This window comes from Melozone crissalis, unplaced genomic scaffold, assembly GCF_028551555.1.
Source record: "Melozone crissalis strain CALT ecotype California unplaced genomic scaffold, PUWL_Pcris_2 ptg000060l_1, whole genome shotgun sequence".
NCBI classification, from domain to species: Eukaryota; Metazoa; Chordata; class Aves; order Passeriformes; family Passerellidae; genus Melozone; species Melozone crissalis.
The window spans coordinates 461,205-478,142 of NW_026535838.1; the positions used below are offsets into that span (position 1 = coordinate 461,205).

Consider the following 16,938-nt stretch of genomic DNA (forward strand, 5'->3'; position numbering starts at 1 on the left):
AGCTCTGTCACCCACAGCCCTGGGCTGCTGTGACACCTTGGGTACAATAAACTGCATTTGGAGAGCCCCTGGAGCCCCACATCCCTCATTCAGGCTCTCACAGGTTGGTATCACCAGCCGGGGTCTCTGCACAGACCACAAACAGGACAGGCTGCTGTGGAACTGCCTGGAGCTGTTTGATTTCCCAGCATCACTCTCAGTCCATGGCTATGGCAATGGGAAGGTGCCAGCAGCTCACATCCCAGGCAGCAGACACAGAACTCAATGTCACAACTCACTTTATGAGCTTTGTGACCAATCACACAAAGCAAAAGCACACTGACAGTATTTATATCTGTACAGTGTATATTCTGTATTGACAGTAGTTCTGTCCAACCACTGTGAGCACAGGTACCTTTGGTTAAACCGTGCTGGCTTATTTCAAATGCAATACCTGCTTGTGAGCCCTCAAACACAATGCACAGAGCTCCGTTATTAAGCTTCAACCTTCCTAATATCTTGCTAGATAAACTTTTCTGTAGCTTAGGGAGCTATTCTAGCCAAGCGTTAATACACAGACCATTGCTCAATTTGTCTGTGTATTTGTCCTTGCTTTTCTACAATTTCTAATAAATTTTCTGCTCCGGGCTTGTCCTGGGGCACAGCAGTGGGAAAACCTGTACAAACCCATGGCAATGGCCGAGGAGGAGGAGGATGGAGAACCTGAGCCCACGCGTGCCCCTCACCACGTTCCCTGGCATGGGGCTGGGAACACTCGGAGCAGGTTTGGGACAGTTGACAGCGACCAGAGGTGACACTGGGGACACCTGAGGGGTGCCTGGGATGGGCAGCACAGCATGGATGTGACGCGGCTGTGACAGGGCTGTGACGCGGCTGTGACAGGGCTGTGACACGGCTGTGACAGGGCTGTGACAGGGCTGTGAGGCGGCTGTGGCACGGCTGTGACGCGGCTGTGACACGGCTGTGACGCGGCTGTGACAGGGCTGTGACAGGGCTGTGACACGGCTGTGACAGGGCTGTGACAGGGCTGTGACAGGGCTGTGACGCGGCTGTGACACGGCTGTGACATGGCTGTGACAGGGCTGTGACAGGGCTGTGACGCGGCTGTGACGCGGCTGTGACAGGGCTGTGACACGGCTGTGACAGGGCTGTGACGCGGCTGTGACAGGGCTGTGACGCGGCTGTGACGCGGCTGTGACACGGTTGTGACGCGGCTGTGAAAGAGCTGTGACAGGGCTGTGACGTCGCTGTGACGCGGCTGTGACAGGGCTGTGACACGGCTGTGACACGGCCGTGACAGAGCTGTGACAGGACTGTGACAGGGCTGTGACGCGGCTGTGACGCGGCTGTGACAGGGCTGTGACGCGGCTGTGACAGAGCTGTGACAGGACTGTGACACGGCTGTGACGCGGCTGTGACACGGCTGTGACAGGGCTGTGACAGGACTGTGACAGGGCTGTGACGCGACTGTGACGCGGCTGTGACAGGGCTGTGACACGGCTGTGACGCGGCTGTTACTAAGCAGTGACAGGGCTGTGACGCGGCTGTGACAGGGCTGTGACAGGGCTGTGACACGGCTGTGACAGGGCTGTGACGCGTCTGTGACAGGGCTGTGACGTGGCTGTGACACGGCTGTGACGCGGCTGTGACACGGCTGTTACAGAGCTGTGACAGGGCTGTGACACGGCTGTGACGCGGCTGTGACGCGGCTGTGACACGGTTGTGACGCGGTTGTGACAGGGCCGTGAAACGGCCGCGACACGGCCGTGACGCGGCCGTGACAGGGCTGTGACGCGGCTGTGACGCGGCTGTGACGCGGCTGTGACAGGACTGTGACAGGGCTGTGACGCCGCTGTGACGCGGCTGTGACGCGGCTGTGACACGGCTGTTACAGAGCTGTGACAGGACTGTGACAGGGCTGTGACGCGGCTGTGACAGAGCTGTGACAGGACTGTGACAGGGCTGTGACAGAGCTGTGACAGGACTGTGACAGGGCTGTGACGCGGCTGTGACGCGGCTGTGACGCGGCTGTGACAGGGCTGTGACACGGCTGTGACGGGGCTGTGACAGGGCTGTGACGCGGCCGTGACAGGGCTGTGACACGGCTGTGACGCGGCTGTGACGCGGCTGTGACAGGACTGTGACAGGGCTGTGACGCCGCTGTGACGCGGCTGTGACGCGGCTGTGACAGAGCTGTGACAGGGCTGTGACACGGCTGTGACAGAGCTGTGACAGGACTGTGACAGGGCTGTGACGCGGCTGTGACGCGGCTGTGACGCGGCTGTGACAGGGCTGTGACAGGGCTGTGACGCGGCTGTTACAGGGCTGTGACGCGTCTGTGACAGGGCTGTGACGCGGCCGTGACAGGGCTGTGACAGGGCTGTGACGCGGCTGTGACGCGGCTGTGACGCGGCTGTGACAGGGCTGTGACGCGGCTGTGACACGGCTGTGACGCGGCTGTGACAGGGCTGTGACGCGGCTGTGACAGGGCTGTGACACGGTTGTGACGCGGCTGTGACGCGGCTGTGACGCGGCTGTGACAGGGCTGTGACAGGGCTGTGACAGGGCTGTGACGCGGCTGTGACAGGGCTGTGACAGGGCTGTGACACGGCTGTGACAGGGCTGTGACACGGCTGTGACGGGGCTGTGACGGGGCTGTGACAGGGCTGTGACAGGGCCGTGACGCGGCTGTGACGCGGCTGTGACGGGGCTGTGACAGGGCTGTGACAGAGCTGTGACAGGACTGTGACAGGGCTGTGACGCGGCTGTGACGCGGCTGTGACGCGGCTGTGACAGGGCTGTGACGCGACTGTGACGCGGCTGTGACAGGGCTGTGACACGGCTGTGACACGGCTGTGACAGGGCCGTGACAGGGCTGTGACAGGGCTGTGACGGGGCTGTGACGCGGCTGTGACAGGGCTGTGACGCGGCTGTGACAGGGCTGTGACGTGACTGTGACGCGGCTGTGACAGGGCTGTGACACGGCTGTGACAGGGCTGTTACTAAGCAGTGACAGGGCTGTGACGCGGCTGTGACGCGGCTGTGACAGGGCTGTGACACGGCTGTGACACGGCTGTGACAGGGCCGTGACAGGGCTGTGACAGGGCTGTGACGGGGCTGTGACGCGGCTGTGACAGGGCTGTGACGCGGCTGTGACAGGGCTGTGACGTGACTGTGACACGGCTGTGACAGGGCTGTGACAGGGCTGTGACGCGGCTGTGACGCGGCTGTGACGCGGCTGTGACAGGGCTGTGACACGGCTGTGACGCGGCCGTGACAGAGCTGTGACAGGGCTGTGACAGGGCTGTGACGCGGCTGTGACAGGGCTGTGACGTGACTGTGACGCGGCTGTGACACGGCTGTGACGCGGCTGTGATGCGGCTGTGACAGGGCTGTGACAGGGCTGTGACAGAGCTGTGACGCGGCTGTGACGCGGCTGTGATGCGGCTGTGACGCAGCTGTGACAGGGCTGTGACACGGCTGTGACGCGGCTGTGACGCGGCTGTGACAGGGCTGTGACAGGGCTGTGACGCGGCCGTGACAGGGCTGTGACGCGGCTGTGACGCGGCTGTGACAGGGCTGTGACAGGGCTGTGACAGGGCTGTGACGCGGCCGTGAAAGAGCTGTGACGCGGCTGTGACAGGGCTGTGACACGGCTGTGACGCGGCTGTGACAGGGCTGTGACGCGGCTGTGAAAGAGCTGTGACAGGGCTGTGACGCGGCTGTGACGCGGCTGTGACGCGGCTGTGACAGGGCTGTGACACGGCTGTGACAGGGCTGTTACTAAGCAGTGACAGGGCTGTGACGCGGCCGTGACAGGGCTGTGACGCGTCTGTGACACGGCCGTGACGCGGCCGTGACAGGGCTGTGACGCGACTGTGACGCGGCTGTGACACGGTTGTGACGCGGCTGTGAAAGAGCTGTGACAGGGCTGTGACGCCGCTGTGACGCGGCTGTGACGCGGCTGTGACAGGGCTGTGACAGGGCTGTGACAGAGCTGTGACAGGGCTGTGACAGGGCTGTGACGCCGCTGTGACGCGGCTGTGACAGGGCTGTGACAGGGCTGTGACAGGGCTGTGACGCGTCTGTGACAGGGCCGTGACGCGGCTGTGACAGGGCTGTGACGCGGCCGTGACGCGGCTCTGACGCGGCTCTGACACGGTTGTGACGCGGCTGTGAAAGAGCTGTGACAGGGCTGTGACGCGGCTGTGACGCGGCTGTGACGGGGCTGTGACAGGGCTGTGACAGGGCTGTAACAGTGCTGTGACGCAGCTGTGACAGGGCTGTGACGCGGCTGTGACGCGGCTGTGACAGGGCTGTGACAGAGCTGTGACAGGACTGTGACAGGGCTGTGACAGTGCTGTGACGCAGCTGTGACAGGGCTGTGACGCGGCTGTGACGCGGCTGTGACAGGGCCGTGACAGGGCTGTGACACGGCCGTGACGCGGCTGTGACAGGGCTGTGACGGGGCTGTGACACGGCCGTGACTGGGCTGTGACACGGCTGTGATGCGGCCGTGACGCAGCTGTGACAGGGCCGTGACAGGGCCGTGACGCGGCTGTGACAGGACTGTGACAGGGCTGTGACGCCGCTGTGACGCGGCTGTGACGCGGCTGTGACAGAGCTGTGACAGGGCTGTGACGCGGCTGTGACAGAGCTGTGACAGGACTGTGACAGGGCTGTGACGCGGCTGTGACGCGGCTGTGACGCGGCTGTGACAGGGCTGTGACACGGCTGTGACGGGGCTGTGACAGGGCTGTGACGCGGCCGTGACAGGGCTGTGACAAGACTGTGACAGGGCTGTGACGCGGCTGTGACAGGGCTGTGACAGGGCTGTGACGCGTCTGTGACAGGGCCGTGACGCGGCTGTGACAGGGCTGTGACGCGGCCGTGACGCGGCTCTGACGCGGCTCTGACACGGTTGTGACGCGGCTGTGAAAGAGCTGTGACAGGGCTGTGACGCGGCTGTGACGCGGCTGTGACGGGGCTGTGACAGGGCTGTGACAGGGCTGTGACAGTGCTGTGACGCAGCTGTGACAGGGCTGTGACGCGGCTGTGACGCGGCTGTGACAGGGCTGTGACAGAGCTGTGACAGGACTGTGACAGGGCTGTGACAGTGCTGTGACGCAGCTGTGACAGGGCTGTGACGCGGCTGTGACGCGGCTGTGACAGGGCTGTGACAGGGCTGTGACAGGGCTGTGACAGGGCTGTGACGCGTCTGTGACAGGGCTGTGACGCGACTGTGACGCGGCTGTGACAGGGCTGTGACACGGCTGTGACGGGGCTGTTACTAAGCAGTGACAGGGCTGTGACGCGGCTGTGACAGGGCTGTGACACGGCTGTGACAGGGCTGTGACAGGGCTGTGAGGCGGCTGTGGCACGGCTGTGACGCGGCTGTGACACGGCTGTGACGCGGCTGTGACAGGGCTGTGACGCGGCTGTGACAGGGCTGTGACGCGGCTGTGACGCGGCTGTGACAGGGCTGTGACAGGGCTGTGACAGGGCTGTGACGCGGCCGTGACGCGGCTCTGACGCGGCTCTGACACGGTTGTGACGCGGCTGTGAAAGAGCTGTGACAGGGCTGTGACGCGGCTGTGACGCGGCTGTGACGGGGCTGTGACAGGGCTGTGACAGGGCTGTGACAGTGCTGTGACGCAGCTGTGACAGGGCTGTGACGCGGCTGTGACGCGGCTGTGACAGGGCTGTGACAGAGCTGTGACAGGACTGTGACAGGGCTGTGACAGTGCTGTGACGCAGCTGTGACAGGGCTGTGACGCGGCTGTGACGCGGCTGTGACAGGGCTGTGACAGGGCTGTGACAGGGCTGTGACAGGGCTGTGACGCGTCTGTGACAGGGCTGTGACGCGGCTGTGACAGGGCTGTGACACGGCCGTGACGCGGCTGTGACAGGGCTGTGACGCGGCCGTGACGCGGCTCTGACGCGGCTCTGACACGGTTGTGACGCGGCTGTGAAAGAGCTGTGACAGGGCTGTGACGCGGCTGTGACAGGGCTGTGACGCGGCTGTGACGCGGCCGTGACAGGGCTGTGACACGGCTGTGATGCGGCCGTGACGCGGCTGTGACAGGGCCGTGACAGGGCTGTGACACGGCCGTGACGCGGCTGTGACAGGGCTGTGACGGGGCTGTGACACGGCCGTGACTGGGCTGTGACACGGCTGTGATGCGGCCGTGACGCAGCTGTGACAGGGCCGTGACAGGGCTGTGACACGGCCGTGACGCGGCTGTGACAGGACTGTGACAGGGCTGTGACGCCGCTGTGACGCGGCTGTGACGCGGCTGTGACAGAGCTGTGACAGGGCTGTGACGCGGCTGTGACAGAGCTGTGACAGGACTGTGACAGGGCTGTGACGCGGCTGTGACGCGGCTGTGACGCGGCTGTGACAGGGCTGTGACACGGCTGTGACGGGGCTGTGACAGGGCTGTGACGCGGCCGTGACAGGGCTGTGACGCGGCTGTGACGCGGCTGTGACGCGGCTGTGACAGGACTGTGACAGGGCTGTGACGCCGCTGTGACGCGGCTGTGACGCGGCTGTGACAGGGCTGTGACACGGCTGTGACGGGGCTGTGACAGGGCTGTGACGCGGCCGTGACAGGGCTGTGACGCGGCTGTGACGCGGCTGTGACGCGGCTGTGACAGGACTGTGACAGGGCTGTGACGCCGCTGTGACGCGGCTGTGACGCGGCTGTGACAGGGCTGTGACACGGCTGTGACGGGGCTGTGACAGGGCTGTGACGCGGCCGTGACAGGGCTGTGACAAGACTGTGACAGGGCTGTGACGCGGCTGTGACAGGGCTGTGACAGGGCTGTGACGCGGCTGTGACGCGGCTGTGACAGGGCTGTGACAGGGCTGTGACACGGCTGTGACAGGGCTGTGACGCGTCTGTGACAGGGCTGTGACGCGACTGTGACGCGGCTGTGACACGGTTGTGACGCGGCTGTGAAAGAGCTGTGACAGGGCTGTGACGCCGCTGTGACGCGGCTGTGACGTGGCTGTGACAGGGCTGTGACAGGGCTGTGACAGAGCTGTGACAGGGCTGTGACACGGTTGTGACGCGGCTGTGACGCGGCTGTGACGCGGCTGTGACAGGGCTGTGACAGGGCTGTGACAGGGCTGTGACGCGGCTGTGACAGGGCTGTGACAGGGCTGTGACACGGCTGTGACAGGGCTGTGACAGGGCTGTGACACGGCTGTGACGGGGCTGTGACGGGGCTGTGACAGGGCTGTGACAGGGCTGTGACGCGACTGTGACGCGGCTGTGACAGAGCTGTGACAGGACTGTGACAGGGCTGTGACGCGACTGTGACGCGGCTGTGACAGGGCTGTGACACGGCTGTGACAGGGCTGTTACTAAGCAGTGACAGGGCTGTGACGCGGCTGTGACAGGGCTGTGACACGGCTGTGACAGGGCTGTGACAGGGCTGTGAGGCGGCTGTGGCACGGCTGTGACGCGGCTGTGACACGGCTGTGACGCGGCTGTGACAGGGCTGTGACGCGGCTGTGACGCGGCTGTGACAGGGCCGTGACGCGGCTGTGACAGGGCTGTGACACGGCCGTGACGCGGCTGTGACAGGGCTGTGACGCGGCCGTGACGCGGCCGTGACGCGGCTGTGACAGGGCTGTGACGCGGCCGTGACGCGGCTGTGACAGGGCTGTGACGCGGCTGTGACACGGTTGTGACGCGGCTGTGACAGGGCTGTGACGCGGCTGTGACAGGGCCGTGACGCGGCCGTGACGCGGCCGTGACGCGGCTGTGACGCGGCTGTGACGCGGCCGTGACAGGGCTGTGACGCGGCTGTGACACGGCCGCGACGCGGCCGTGACAGGGCTGTGACAGGGCTGTGACAGGGCTGTGACAGGGCTGTGACGCGGCTGTGACAGGGCTGTGACGCGGCTGTGACGCGGCTGTGACGTGGCTGTGACAGGGCTGTGACGGGGCTGTGACACGGCTGTGACAGGGCTGTGACAGGGCTGTGACAGGGCTGTGACGCGGCTGTGACGCGGCTGTGACAGGGCTGTGACACGGCTGTGACGCGGCTGTGACACTGCTGTGACAGGGCTGTGGAGGAACTTGGGCGTGTCCAGCCTTTCTTCTTCTTCTTGTTCTCCATTTTCTGCTGTGATGTTGGCACTTAGGGATTGGTTTAGAGTAGCAGTGCACTGTCTAACACAGGTGATGGGTATTGGGAATTGAGTGTAAATATGTTATATGTAGTTTGTGGTATAAAAAGACAACACCACCTCGGGGGCGCTCAGAGTGCCTGTGGCTGCCCTGCTGAGCAGATCTCGGCTGGGCAGAGAGAAAATTTTATACATAAGAATTAATAAACAACCTGAAGACTGAAAAGCGAAGAGTGCAGACTCATTCTTCATATGCGCAGGCTGAAGCAGAGCCATCCTGCACATCTGGGGCAGCAATTATCAACCAGAACCTGAGACCTTCCAACCGAACCCAACCCAGCCCAAGCCAGCCCAAGGCATTCTCCGGTTCCGTGAGCAGTGGCACGGAGAGGTGGGCTCAGGTTCCAGCCCCAGTTACGGGAGTGGGGCAGTGGCTGCAGGGCACAGGGATCCCCGCAGCCCTCGAGAGGTGCCCATCAGGCTCTGCTGGCAGACGGAGCCTCAGACGCTGCTCGGGATCTCCTCTGCCCCAAAAAACGTCACCACGCATCTGAGAGCCCACAGTGGGTGCCGGAGCCTCCCGGTGAATCCCAGCCTGCCACCCGCTCTGGAGCTGCGCCTGGCGCTGGTTATGGACACACAGCCAGAGCTGGAGGTGCCTGGGGAGCTGCACGAGCCCAGGCTGTGCTTTCCTTTAGAAAAAGGAAACCCTCAAGCAGAGGATTATGCAGTGCCACTGATTCCACAGGACCACTGGATGTGTGGAAGCAGCAGCAGCTCCCGTGGCAGCAGCAGGTGCACAGACCAAGCCGTTCCCTGTCCTGCCACGAGCGCAGGGCAGGCACTCCCGGCCTCTCACCGTGCCCAGAGCCGGGCTCTGAGGACGGGTGTGCTGCAGCAGCTCCCCGTGGCACCTCCAGCACGGCCAGCGCTGCATGGCACGCGTTCCATGTGGCACCTCCAGCACGGCCAGCGCTGCATGGCACGCGTTCCATGTGGCACCTCCAGCACGGCCAGCGCTGCATGGCACGCGTTCCATGTGGCACCTCCAGCACGGCCAGCGCTGCATGGCACGCGTTCCATGTGGCACCTCCAGCACGGCCAGCGCTGCATGGCACGCGTTCCATGTGGCACCTCCAGCACGGCCAGCGCTGCATGGCACGCGTTCCATGTGGCACCTCCAGCACGGCCAGCACTGCATGGCACGCGTTCCATGTGGCACCTCCAGCATGGCCAGCGCTGCATGGCAAGCGCTCCCCACGCCCCATGTCCCAGCATGGCACGCGCTCCCCACGCAGGGCCAGCCCTCCCCACGGCCCGCTGGCACCCACAGCGTGCCCTGCTCTAAAATAACACCATCACCACACTGCCTTGGCTGCTGCTCTTTAATGGCTCTTTAAGGGCTGCTGGCACCGCGGGCAGGGGCACCGGCCGGAGCAGGCTCTGTCCATGGGCTCTGTCCACGGGCTCCGTCCATCGGGCTCTGTCCCCAGGCTCTGCCCATCAGAAGGTCAGCTCGCTGGGCATGGGCTCCCCCCGCAGCCCGGCCAGCAGGTTCCTGGCTGCCAGCACGGCCATGGTGCCGCGCGTGGCGTAGGTGGCACTGCCGATGTGTGGCAGGATCACTGCGGGACACACGGCAGGGACACGGCTCAGACAGCACTCTGACCGCTCGCCCCTCGCTCACCCCGACCCCTGCAGCCCCGCCAGGGCTCCCACAGGCACAGCACCCCCGCAGGTGTCATCTGTGCATCGATAAATGTGTAATATTACTGCTAAAATAATGTACTCCGTAAGTACACGTGTAGGAATTGTGCCCTGCCTGCTCTTGCTTCAGAGCTCTCAAGCCTCCAAGTCCTGCAAATATTTCCAGAAAGTCTCAGCTCTTACCACTCCTCACACTGTTTACTTTGAGAAATAATGCAAACTAATAAAAAATGAGTTGTAGCACAAAATAAAACAGCAGCTGTAAGTTTGTACCTCAGAAAGAGACAGTCATGAGCAGCTCCAAATTTTCATGGATGTCCCTATGGGGTTTTTTGTGGAATGTACTTTTCCTACCCCAGAAACCCTCTCCCCACAGAGGGAGGACAGCCTGTGGCACAGTGGCCAAGCGAGCTCCTTCCTACCATCCTTCCTCAGCTGCATCATCCTCCTCCAGAGAGGACAGGTCTCACTCCTTGCCTGCACCTGCCCCACGCCCCACGTGCTACATCCCATGCCCCATGTCCCACGCCACACGCCCCACATGCCATGTCCCATGTCCCACATCCTATGTCCCATGTCCCATGTCCCACACCCCATGCCCCATGCCCCCTGTCCCACCCTCCCAGTGCCTCAGGTACCAGGCTGCCCACGCAGCCCAGCAGCACTCCCAGCACCAGGACTCCCCCAGGCAAACCCACTTTCTGCCAGAGGGGAATTTTCCACCCCAGTTTGCGCTCCGGAGCCCCCAGAACACCCGAGCTGGGCACGGCCTGAGCTGGGAGCTGGTTTCTCTTTCATGCCCTGCTGATGCCAGATCCTGCACGAGTTTCACACACCAAATGAAGGGCCACCACAAGGGTTATCTCAATGCCTTTCTGGAAAATTAAAGCAGCTCCCACGCTTGTTTGGCACCGCGTTGATGGGTTGTACCCCACAGCAGCTCCCTGCGCTGCACTGTAACCCCCCTGAACACACCCCGTGCCCGTGCTGTGCCCCGGCACCCTGTGCCAGCACTGCCCAGGGGTCCCTGTCACGCGTGTCCCTGCGGAGGGGCTGCCAGCCCCAGCACACTCACCGCAGTTCTGCAGGGACAGCAGCGGGTGGTCGGTGGGCAGCGGCTCCGGCGTGGTCACGTCCAGCCCCGCGGCCGCGATCTGCCCCTGGGCCAGCGCCTCGTACAGATCCTCCTGGTTCACCACAGCCCCCCTGCGCGGGCAGGGACAGCCTGGTCACTGCTCGGGGCACGGGGCACAGAGCTCTGACCCTCTCTGTGTGCCTGAGCATCCCAGCAGTGCCTCGTACAGATCCTCCTGGCTCACCCATGTCCCACAGCCCATGCCCCAGGGACAGCCCATGCCCCAGGGACAGCCTGGTCACTGCTCGGGGCACGGGACACAGAGCTCTGACCCTCTCTGTGTGCCTCAGCGTCCCAGCAGCGCCGAGCTGCCCTGCCCCAGCTGCCCACACCGGCGGGAGAGCCGAGTGCTCCTGGATTATTTATCCTGTATTCGGCTCACTCCCAAGGGGCCTTGGCAAAGGCTCCCCGCAGCTGCAGCCATGAAGGCTGCGCTGCTGCCTGCACTCAGAGCTCAGCAGATGCCCCACGCTCTCAGACCCGTGCAAGGGCCAGGTCGGCCTTCTCCAGGCTCGGCTCAGGGCTGCCAGTACCTGCTGGTGTTGACAAACACAGCAGTCTTCTTCATCCTGCCGAAGAAGTCCTTGTTGCACATGCCCTGGGTGGCCGGGGTCAGCGCGCAGGTGACCACCACGAAGTCGGACTCCTGGGCCAGCGTGGCGAGCGGGACTGGGCAGGAACAGGGACACGGCAGAGCTGCAGGGCCGGCTGCAGCCCCGGCGGCACCCGGGAACCCGGCCCAGCACAGCCCCCCCTGCCAGCAGCTGCTGTCACACCCTGCTCCCGCTCCCTGTGCCCAGCGGAGCCGACAGAAACGCCCAGCGCAGGGACACGGGGCAGGGGCGCAGCAGCAGGAGCAGCTCAGCCCCCTCAGAGCCCTGAGGCACCCTGCGAGCCCAGCTGTGCCCTGGCTCAGAGCAGGCAGGCTCCCCTGTCACCCCACCGTGGGCACGGCTGGCAGGTGGCAGCCCCGCACCCTGGGTGCCCCCAGGAGCCCCCAGACCCCGAGTGCCCCCCGGAGCCCCCCGGCCCTGCCCTGGGGCTGTCCTTACCAAACTCAGCCCCAAACTCGGCCGCGCTCTCGGGCTTGGGGCCGCTGCCGGTGTACAGGAACCTGCTGACCCCAAAGGGCTTCAGGCGCCGCGCAACCGCCTGTCCTGCAGCGAGACACAGCAAGACTCTCCAGAGGAGAAATCCGTTCTGATTTAGGTGAAATGTACATCTTTGGGTCTGTGGCTGGAAAACACAGCTATGTAGCCTGACTGCAAAGGCCTAGGCTCAGGGACACTGCTTCAGTGAAGGACAGAGAGAAGGGGGGAGACAGAGGGTGATAGAGAGAGACAGAGACTGCTGTGACAGCAGGCCAGCCTGACCTAGGAATTCTTCCTGATAAAGAAGAACCAGCAGCGAATGTCACTGAAATTTGTAAAATGAGTATGTATGAACCTACTGTGAAACTGTACGCAGATGTATTCGAGAGGGGGATAAAAAGGGACCTGGAGTTCCCAGAAGCACACGTGGCTTTTAAGGAGAGCAATCTCCACATGCGTCCAGCGCTGCAATAATAAGCACACCAGCTTTACAGCTTCCACAAAGTTGTGGAGTTTTGATTATCTCCACCGAACACTGAGTGACGGAGGAAGGGCTGGGCTGCCCAGGCCCCGCAGCCCCTCGGGGCAGGGCTGCAGCAGCGGGCTCACCCTGCCCGGCATGGAGATGTCCTGCTCTGCACAGGGGACACCGAGCCCGTGGCTGCCTGGGAGCAGGGACAGGAGGGGCTGCCGGTGGCAAAGTCCGCAGCTGGATGGTGCCAAGTGTGCCGTGGACTTTGCCGCTGCGTTTGTGCAACGGAGGGCAGGAGGGGCAGAGGCTGCTGCGGGAGCACGGGAACAGCTGCGGCTTTAGGGCTGGGGCTGGTGAGGCAGCAGAGCTGCTGGGGAGGCTCTGCAGGCTCCCCTCGCTGTGCTCACGGGGTTTACACAGCTGAGCAGCAGGCCACAGAGACCCAGAACAGCGTGGGCTGGAAAAGCCTGCTTAGGCCTTCTCATTCCAACCCTCCCAGCTCCAGCAGGGGCACTTCCAGCAGCCCAGGCCGAGGGTGAGGCCCCAAGCCCACCCTGCCACACAGGGGTTTGCCTTACCTATCCTGCCCAGCCCGATGATGCCCACGGTGCTGTCGGACAGCCCGTGCCCACACATCCACAGGGGCTTCCAGGTGGTCCAGCCGCCGCTGGCAGGGAGAACAGGACAGGGACAGGGACCGTCAGAGCCCAGCCCAGGCGCTCGGGGTGAGCTGCACCAAGCCCTGCAGCCCCATGTCCCAGCCCCATGTCCCAGCCCCATGTCCCAGCCCCTGATCACAGCCCCATGTCCCAGCCCGGTCTCAGCCGCGGGGCTCTCGCTCCCGGCTCACCTGCGGACCTGCTGGGCAGCCTCGGGCAGGCGGCGGCAGGCGGACAGCAGCAGCGCCACCGACAGCTCGGCCGTGGCGTCGGTCAGCACGTCCGGGGTGTATCCCACGCGGATGCCCCTGCAGCAGAGCGGGCTCTGGGGGCTGCCAGGGCAGCTGCAGCCGGCTCTGGGTGCTGCCTGCCAGCCCAGGGAGCCACGGAGCCCTGTGCCTGTCCCACTGGGAGCCAGCGCTGTGCCTGTGCCAGTGCCCAGGGAGCCAGCACCGCGTCTGTGCCACTGCCACGGACAGCCCCGTACCCATCCCAGTGCCACGGACAGCCCCGCACCCATCCCAGTGCCACGGACAGCCCCGCGGCTCTCAGCCATCCTGAACCCCCCACCCAAAGGCTCCCGCAGCCCTGGCGTGGCAGGGTGACCCCAGCAGGATAGGTGGGTGACCCCAGGGAGGATAGGGGTGCAGGTGGGTGACCCCAGCCGTGCAGGTGGGTGACCCCAGCCATGCAGGTGGGTGACCCCAGCAGAGAGGGGTGCAGGGGGTGACCCCAGCAGGACAGGTGGGTGACCCCAGGGAGGATAGGGGCGCAGGGGGTGACCCCAGCTAGGACAGGGGCGCAGGGGGTGACCGCAGCTGTGCAGGTGGGTGACCGCAGCAGAGAGGGGTGCAGCCCACCCACCAAGAGGGAGCAGCGGGCTGTGGACGTGCCGGGGAGGGGGTCCCGAACCGGGGCACGGGGCAGGGGGTGCAGAGGCAGGGAGGGCAGGATCGGGGTCGGAGCAGGGCAGGAGAGGGGCAGCGTTACCGTTTCTTGATCTCGTCCAGGGCCAGGTGGTCGAAGCCCACGGACAGGGTGCTGATGACCTTCAGGCCGGGCCCTGCAAGACACGAGGGCGCTGCCGCGGCTGCCCGGGCCGGGCCGGGGCGGGCGGGGAGCGGGGTCAGCACGCACCGGCCGCGTCCAGCACCTCGCGGTCGATGCGGTCCGAGAGCAGGCACAGCAGCCCGTGCGCGCCCGCCACGCCCGCCAGCAGCTCGGCCCGCGGCACCGGCTCGTCCGAGTCCCACTGCTGCACGCGGCACCTGCGGGACAAGCGTCACACACCGGCACCGGCACCGGGACACCCGGCACCGACATGGGCACCGGGACCCGCACCGGCACCGGGACACACCGGCACTGGGACCGGCTCGTCCGAGTCCCACTGCTGCACGCGGCACCTGCGGGACAAGCGTCACACACCGGCACCGGCACCGGGACACCCGGCACCGACACGGGCACCGGGACCCGCACCGGCACTGGGACCGGCTCGTCCGAGTCCCACTGCTGCACGCGGCACCGGCGCGACAACCGTCACACACCGGCACCGGCGCCGGGACACCCGGCACCGGGACACGCCGGCACACACCGGCACACACCGGCACCGGGACACCCGGCACCCTCACCGGCACCGGGCCCCGCCGCGCCCCGCGCTCACCCGCTGGCCTGGGACAGCACCCGCAGCCCCTCGGCCGGGATCCGCCGCGTCACGAACACCGACATGGCCATGGCCGCCGCCGCCCGCCCCGCCAGGGTCACCGAGCCGCCGGGACAGCAACGAGAAGAGCGGGACAGCCGGGAACACGGGAACGGCGCGGACAGCCCCGGGAACGGCGGAACGGCCCCGAACAGCCCGGGCACGCGGGCACAGCCCCGAGCACACCGGAACGGCCCCGGGCGCACGGGAACTGCTCGGGAACAGCGCAACAGCCCCGGCCGCTCCCGCCGGAACCGCCCGCCCGCCGCTCCGGGGCCGCCCCGCCCCGGGCCCGCCTCCTGCGGCGCCGCTCCGTGCGCGCGGCCGCCCGCGCCTGGCGGGCCGGTGGGACCGTGGGCAGGTGTGACCGTGAATGGCCGGTGTGACCAGGGACAGGTGTGACCATGGACAGGTGTGACCAGGGACAGGTGTGACCGTGCACAGGTGTGACCATCCATGGGCAGGTATGTCCATGAGCAGGTGTGTCCATGAATGGCAAGTGTGACCATGGACAGATGTGACCATGGACAGGTATGTCCATGCATGGGCAGGTGTGACCATGAATGGCAGGTATGACCACGGACAGGTGTGACCATGGACAGGTGTGACCGTGGACAGGTGTGTCCATGCGTGGGCAGGTGTCACCATGGGCAGACATGGGGACATCCCTGCACAGGAAAAGGAGGCTCAGGGGGCCCTTGTGGCTCTGCACAGCTCCTGCCACGAGGGCACAGCCGGGGGGAACGGGGACAGGAGCAGAGGGAACGGCCTCAGGCTGGGCCAGGGCAGCTCAGGGTGGGCGCAGCAGGAATTTCCCCATGGAAAGGGGGCTCAGGAGCTGCCTTGGCACTGCCCAGGGGGGGCTGGAGTGCCCAGCCCTGCAGGTGGCACCTGGAGGTGGCACTCGGAGCTCTGGGCTGGGGACAGGGTGGGGATGTCAGAGTTCTGTGCAGCTGATGGATCCACGGTGCTGTGACCCCCACGTGCATGCACACACCTGTGCCCAGGCTCTCTCACACGGACAGGTGTGTGTGTGCACACGTACAGGGGTGGGCATTGTCACACACACGCAGCATCGGGGGCTCCTTTGGCCTCAGCTCCCCCCACAGCCTCTGGGGGCAGCTCTGGAGTGTCCCACAGGGCTCACCTGCCTCCTCTCACCTGACTGTGATGCTCTGCTCATTAATTAACCCAGGTTAAATTGCCTGGAAAGCTGACTGCAGCATCTTGTGTGAGTGCAGGTGTGGGGCAGGGAAGCCTACAGTGGATATTGCCACCCCCGAGGAGGGGACAGAATGATGCACTTGACTCCATTGGCATTAATTAATTACTTTGTTATACTATATTATTCTATATTATTTTACACTATATTACACTGCATCCAAACTGAATCTACCAAGCACTCAACCCTGCACACACTGCCCTCCACTTGTGAGTGTCAGTGACAATCCCAACACACACACACACACCCACACACCCACCTGGCCCTGACAGGCCAAAGAACAAAACACCATCACTGTGGGTGAACAATCTCCGCATTGCGTTCTGCTGTGGCACAAGCACAGGCACTGCAAATGAGATAAGATTTGTTTTTCCTTTCTCTGAGGTTCAGACAATGTGAAACCCAGAAATACTCTTGGGAAGGATTGTGCCTTGCTTTTCTCTGTGAGGAGAAATGTGGCCACAGGAGCCCAGGTGTCAGGAGCCAGGGATCCCTCTGTCTGTCCTGAGCAGCCCAGACCCTGCCAGGGGGCTCAGAGACCCTGGCACTCAGAGAGCCCAAAATGCCCCTGTGGGTTTGATAGTGACCCATGGAGCAAGTTACCAACCTCAGATGAAGATCTGCAAGCCATGACAAATTAAGTAGAATGACAGTGAATTTATCACAGGGTGAAAAATAGATTTTGGGGTTTTTAGAATGGGAGTTCAGGGGGCAAGATGGAGGGATCTGGGCATGTCCAGCTTTTCTCCTTCTTCTTCTTGGCCTCCATCTTCTGGGTGATGTTGGCACTTTTAGATTGCTTTAGAGTAGAAG

The 16,938-nt window shown here is 64.2% G+C and overlaps 2 protein-coding genes across 2 annotated transcripts in view; one reads left to right on the forward strand and one right to left on the reverse strand.

Annotated features, from left to right (window-relative positions):
- Window positions 1–16,938, forward strand: part of TOMM5 (translocase of outer mitochondrial membrane 5) — a 184,756-nt gene that overhangs the window by 70,274 nt on the left and 97,544 nt on the right. The window lies entirely within an intron of this gene.
- GRHPR (glyoxylate and hydroxypyruvate reductase) lies at window positions 9,610–15,028 on the reverse strand. Its single transcript, XM_054287612.1, has 9 exons — window positions 14,865–15,028; window positions 14,342–14,472; window positions 14,195–14,267; window positions 13,396–13,512; window positions 13,124–13,212; window positions 12,035–12,139; window positions 11,516–11,651; window positions 10,923–11,053; window positions 9,610–9,765 (listed from the first exon to the last, which is right to left on the reverse strand). The coding sequence occupies exons 1-9, from the start codon at window positions 14,933–14,935 to the stop codon at window positions 9,644–9,646; spliced, it is 975 nt and encodes a 324-aa protein (XP_054143587.1). The 5' UTR covers window positions 14,936–15,028; the 3' UTR covers window positions 9,610–9,643.

Bases quoted from the DNA above. Each gene is read 5' to 3' on its own strand.
- GRHPR (XM_054287612.1), bottom strand. From the start codon at position 14,935: ATGGCCATGTCGGTGTTCGTGACGCGGCGGATCCCGGCCGAGGGGCTG. The intron at 13,513-14,194 runs GTAACGCTGCCC...GCTCTGCTGCAG, and splicing joins CTGGACGAGATCAAGAAACG to GGGCATCCGCGTGGGATACA. The intron at 11,652-12,034 runs GTAAGGACAGCC...GTTCCTGCCCAG, and splicing joins CGAGTTTGGGGCTGAGTTTG to TCCCGCTCGCCACGCTGGCC.